Source organism: Macadamia integrifolia, chromosome 8, assembly GCF_013358625.1.
Source record: "Macadamia integrifolia cultivar HAES 741 chromosome 8, SCU_Mint_v3, whole genome shotgun sequence".
In the NCBI taxonomy this organism is placed as follows: Eukaryota; Viridiplantae; Streptophyta; class Magnoliopsida; order Proteales; family Proteaceae; genus Macadamia; species Macadamia integrifolia.
This window is the reverse complement of record NC_056564.1, coordinates 17,248,642-17,254,249: the sequence shown is the minus strand read 5'-3', so window position 1 is coordinate 17,254,249 and position 5,608 is coordinate 17,248,642. Positions and strand designations below refer to the sequence as shown.

Sequence of the window (5,608 nt, the reverse complement as noted above, 5' to 3'; positions counted from 1 at the left end):
TCTCTTTGAAACCAGTCCAAATTCCAAACATCGAGTTTAAAAGATTCCTCTCTTTTCCTGCTTTTTTCCCCATTATTTTTGAAGTATCCTTTTGGGGTTTTGCATTTTAAGATCAGGACGAAATGCTGTGAATTCACTTTTGCTTGTAAGTCTTTTCCGGAAGAAAAGCATATTGGTTTTAAGCTCTTTGTCTTTAAAGACTGGTTTTGTCTCAACCCTTTAGCACCATTTGAGTTTTGTTGATTCTAATGGTGAAATAATACACACACCCACTTCTTAGAAAAGAAAAAGGAAAGGGAAACAATGGGTTCTGTGAATTGTTGTAAGTTTTTTATTTTCCCCTTCTCAGATCCGTATGTTTCTTTTTTTTTTTTTTTTTTTCATAAATAAGAGAGGAATCACAATCTTTATGAATTGTGTTTAGTCTTTATGAGCTCCCAAACAAAAAAAATTACTGCAAAACTTGCTAATTCTAGCTTTCCCAAGCTCTCACTACAATTAAAAGGAGACAGGGGGATTGTCCTTCCTGGGTTTTTGAACCACATTTCAGCTTAGATTTGGTCTATGGCTCTTGAAAAGGAACGCCAAAAGCAATCTCAAAGAAGATGATCGATTCTACCTGCTCTCCAAGATAAAAAGTATTTCAGACATACCTGTTCAAGCTGTAATAGCTACTTTTGTGGCTGACCCCTACAAACCAAACCATGGAGGTTTTTCAGAAGAACCACAGTCATCTGCTTCCCTTTTTCTACTTTCTGTTTCTCTTGCTTCAAAATTACTGAGAAACACTCTTGCTGAAGTGGGTTAAATCGTTGTCTCGGTTTTCACAGTTCCAAAACCAGAAATTGTCAGCAGAAACCAGTAATCCAACGGCTCTCTACCACTCCATCCTTTTATTTGGTTTTAGGTTGAAAATCCATTTGTGCTTCTTCAATCTCAAGATAGAAATCTCTCTGTTGACCATCTTTTCCTAATATTTTATTTACTAGCAAACCAAGACTACAGATTCGTCTAGGTTCATTTTGTGGGGTTGAGGGTAACAGAATAGTAGAATCCCACATCCGAGAACTGCTTTTTATTCCTCTCTTGAGTGGGGAGATACTGTCCTCTTTCAGTGAGCTTCAGTGTTATGTGTTGGGCGATGGCCACTGGGCTCCAAAACCAGGAAGGAGTACCAGAAAATCACCTGAGAAAACAGCTAGCTTTCGCGGTTAGGAGCATTCAATGGAGCTATGCAATCTTCTGGTCCATCAAAACTGGAGGGTATGGAATATTCTGTCTTCTTCTTTTTTTATTTTTCTGTTAGGAACCCTTTTGCTCTGCCTTCTTGGTTTTCTGCAACTGGGTTCGCTCATCATTTAGAGAATTGATGTAAAATGGCTAGCATCCGTGTTGTTCTCGGGAAGAAATGTTGGTTCTACTGGTAAGTGTTTCTGTTGATGGGTTTTCTTGTTTTTCTCTTCTTCAAGGTCAGGCTCATATTTTACCAGATAAATTGTGAGTTTATTCTGCAAAGTTGAACTTTTGAAGATGTTGTGATTGCTTCTTTTGAAATTAATAATGTTGTGCTATATCTGGATTTCTGAAACTAACTTTTGTATTTTGGGGGCTGCTGATGTCGGACTTAAGTTCTTGTATGTTTCTAAATGAGGTTTTCTTTAGGTGATACTTGGTGCAAGATAACTATTCCTTGCATATTGGAGAAAAAAATCTAGTTTAAATGTGGTAATAGTTTAGACCATGAAAGTGATGGCTTCAATTTTGCCATTTTTGGGCCGCTGAGGGTTTTCTGTTGCTCATGGTTTCTCTATTTCCCTTGACAGCTTCAATACTTATTATTATTATTATTTAACGTGAAAACAAATAATATGTTTGCCAAAGGGGACTGATTTTTTTTTCCTTGTGGAAGATTTGGAAGACAGGAAATCTTTTGTTCCTTTCATTTACCCCTTGTTTCATTTTATATTCTCTTCCTACTCTGTTTTTTATTTTTTATTTTTTATTTTTTTTTAATTATTTATTATTTATTATATTTGTGACTCCATTCCTTGAGGTTTGAACTTTAGATCCACTATCCACTGCTGCTTAAGGGCATGCATTGATGTGATTATTTTAGGGTGTTGGAATGGCAAGATGGGTACTACAATGGAGACATAAAGACCAGGAAAACAATGCAACCCATGGAGTTTATAGCTGACCAAATGGGTTTACAAAGGAGTGAGCAGTTAAGAGAACTGTATGAGTCACTGTCAGCAGGTGACACCAATCCACAAGCTAGGAGGCCTTCAGCATCATTGTCTCCTGAAGATCTCACAGATGCAGAGTGGTATTACTTGGTTTGCATGTCCTTCAAATTCAGCCGTGGACAAGGGTACTTGTCTCTCCGCCATGCCCCTGAATTTGGTTTTAATTTAATTCTGCCTTCTGTTCTGGCCTCCTACAGCTATAATCTAATTAATTTGTATTAAATTTCAGTTATAAACTTATAATGTTCCAATGATTCCATGGGACAATTGAAACTCCGAATTAATAAGGTCTACTCCATATATACCTGCTTTTTCACTTGTGTTTTAATCCTGGAGATGGAATATCTCATTCATGATGCCCCAAAATCAGAATCAGTTTTGGAATCAGAACTACACTAGTGAACTCTGATGCGTTCAATTAGTTGGACCCATGAGAGATCATCTTAGGTTTGTATTAGAACAGTATGTCCTTGGAGTAATGTTTATATTTCTTACTCCTTGTTTGTGCCCAGGTTGCCTGCAAGAGCATTGGAAAATGGTCAATCCATCTGGCTGTGCAGGGCTCCAGATGCAGATGGCAAAGTATTTGAACGGTCTCTGCTAGCTAAGGTTATTGTTCCTTGCTTAGATTTTTAATCATATGCAAATCCTCTCTTAAGATTACATAGGCAGGCAAGCTGACTCTCATTCTTTGTTATCTTGTTTTTTGTTCAATACTTCAATGACTGTACATGTACCAATCATCATCCATAGAGTGCATCTATCCAGGTATTGTGGCCGCCTTTCCCCAATCTGGGTTGGTTTAGTAACTGATTTTCCCTTGCTCCATTCAGCGGCATTCAGTTGAAAATACCATCATAAGTAACTTCCTTATTATGGTTTTGCAGACTGTAGTATGCTTTCCATTTTTAGGCGGTGTGGTCGAACTGGGTGTGACTGATCTGGTAATTTTACCTTTTAGATCCTCCATTTCTTTTTGGTCAATATTGTTGAGATTCATTGCATTCTATTGTATTTGTAATCTTTAAGGTCTCAGAAGACCCAAGGCTCATTGAACAAGTTAAAACTTGCTGCTTGGAGTATCCAAGACCCAATTGCATTGAGCAATCGGCTTCCAGCCCTCAAAATGAAGACAACGAGGAGGACCCTGTATTTGTCAAGGTTGGCCATGAAAAAACTGATTCCATGGCTTTGGATCCAGCAACTGAATTTGAGACAAAACAAGAGAGTGAAAGCCCTGAATTATTACCTCCCTCATATATTCCTCAAGAAGAAATCACGTTTCACCATGATGGGATTGAGGAGTTTCATGCAAATATCTGTGATGAAATAGAAGCAGGCTCTCCCCATGATAGCTCAAATGGATGCGGGGTGCAGCAGCACACTGAAGATTCCTTCATGCTGGAAGGCGTTAATGGTGGAGCTTCACAAGTCCAGAGCTGGCAGTTCTTAGATGATGAGTTCAGTAATTGCATGCTTGGTTCCATGAATTCTAGTGACTGTATATCCCAAACACTTGCAAATCCTCAGAATGTCGTCTCTTCTCCTAAGGGTGAGAAAATAAATAATATTCATCTTCAAGAACTTCAAGAATGCAATGACACTAAGCTAAGCTCATTGGACCTTGGAACTGATGACTTGCACTACTCGAGGACTCTTTCTGCCATTTTTAAGAACTCGCACAGTTTGATTGTAGCACCACACATTTGCAGAAGCAATCACAAATCCAGCTTTACAAATTGGAGAGAAGGGCCGGTGGATCCTCTGAAAACACAGATTGGTACACCACAGAAAATATTAAAGAAGATATTGTTCGAAGTAGCTTGGATGCATGGTGGTAACTTGATCGAATCCCCGGCACAAAGAGCTAGCGATGATGGACTCTGGAAACTAGAAGGGGATGATGTTGGTGCGAACCATGTATTGTCAGAGAGGAGGAGAAGGGAGAAACTGAAGGAAAAATTTCATATCCTTAAGTCCCTAGTTGCTCCTGTTGGCAAGGTACTTGACTATAAGATTCTGTTAAAAACATATTCATGGTGAGGAATTTTAATATACTTGTGTGGCATATCTTGCAGGTTGACAAAGCATCTATCCTTGGCGACACAATAGAGTACCTGAAAGAGCTTGAAAGAAGGGTGGAAGAGTTGGAATCATGCAGGGAGCTGGCAGAGTATGAAGCAAGAGCAAGAAGGAAGCACCCAGATATAGCAGAGAGGACATCTGACAACTATGGCCACACAGACATTGCAAATGACAGGAAAACTACAATTAACAAGAGGAAGGCTTCTGACATTGATGAGTCCGAGCTGGAGCTAGATTGGGTTTCATCAAAAGATGGTTTGGCAGCCAATCTCACCGTTGTCATGAATGAGAAGGAGGTTCTCATCGAGTTGAGGTGTCCTTGGAGGGAGTGTTTGTTGCTTGATATTCTAGATGCCATAAGCAATCTCAATTTAGATGCTCACACAGTTCAATCTTCCACTCTTGATGGCAATCTTATTCTGACAATTAAATCTAAGGTTTGGTCTTATGGTTACTCAAATAAGAATCCTAGTAAATTTTTCTCTGAGTCATTTTTGCTGCCTTCATCAAAATATTGACTCACTAGGGATTTTGGTTGCAGTTTAAGGGAGTGGCAGTTGCTTCTGCAGGGATGATCAAGCAAGCACTTCAGAGAGTCATGGGTACATGTTGAGCATTGTGTGGTCATTAGGAAGGCTAAAATTGTTGAGAAATACTTGCAGTGCTGTCCAATCCAAGTTCATTAAATAACTTCTTGAATATTATGTAATATAGTTCAGTTGTGGGGGTACTATAACTCAGCTTGGACTGTCTCAAAACTCCAGCACTGGCATTTTGATTATGAATCCAGGCTACCTATGTGACACAAGAAGGAAGATCAAAGCGGATTTGGCTGTTTGGGTTTTGCATGTTGATTGGATTTCTCTGTGAAACTGCTGTACCATCCATTTCTTCCTGAAAAAATACATTTTGCAGAATCTGGAGATGATCTCTTTCTCTCTCTCTCTGAAAATTGATTTTTTTTCCTGTGTTTGGATGTATCAAATTTTGTGCCTCATCCTTTTTCTAATAATGGGATAAAAGCGGGCACACCCTTGCAAATGTACACATCCACTCACAAGTTTTTTCTTCTCTCTCCCTCTAAGCATGTATGATGTCAATATAAAGAGGCATTGTGTTGATCCCTCTCTCTTTTATTATTGAGTAAAATGTATCTGAAAAGGGGGGGGGGGATTTACTCATGTTTTTCATATCATTCTACTATTCTATCCTACCAAACACCCGAATTACAAAGCTTTTGTAATGTCATGCATTCTGGCCTTAGTGCTTTCACTTTC

At 38.9% G+C, this 5,608-nt stretch overlaps 1 protein-coding gene across 1 annotated transcript; it reads left to right on the top strand.

The window, feature by feature from the left end:
* Positions 1-6: 6 nt before the first annotated feature.
* Positions 7-5,256, top strand: LOC122087366 (transcription factor EGL1-like). Its single transcript, XM_042656465.1, has 8 exons — positions 7-1,263; positions 2,117-2,371; positions 2,759-2,855; positions 3,000-3,014; positions 3,134-3,190; positions 3,276-4,247; positions 4,325-4,768; positions 4,873-5,256. Exons 1-8 carry the CDS (start codon positions 1,130-1,132, stop codon positions 4,942-4,944), a joined length of 2,046 nt encoding a protein of 681 aa, XP_042512399.1. The 5' UTR covers positions 7-1,129; the 3' UTR covers positions 4,945-5,256.
* The last annotated feature ends 352 nt before the right edge of the window (positions 5,257-5,608 follow it).

Coding starts and splice junctions, on each gene's coding strand:
- LOC122087366 (XM_042656465.1), top strand. CDS start 1,130: ATGTGTTGGGCGATGGCCACTGGGCTCCAAAACCAGGAAGGAGTACCA. Junction 3,191..3,275: donor AACTGGGTGTGACTGATCTG/GTAATTTTACCT, acceptor GTAATCTTTAAG/GTCTCAGAAGACCCAAGGCT. Junction 4,769..4,872: donor TTCTGACAATTAAATCTAAG/GTTTGGTCTTAT, acceptor TTTTGGTTGCAG/TTTAAGGGAGTGGCAGTTGC.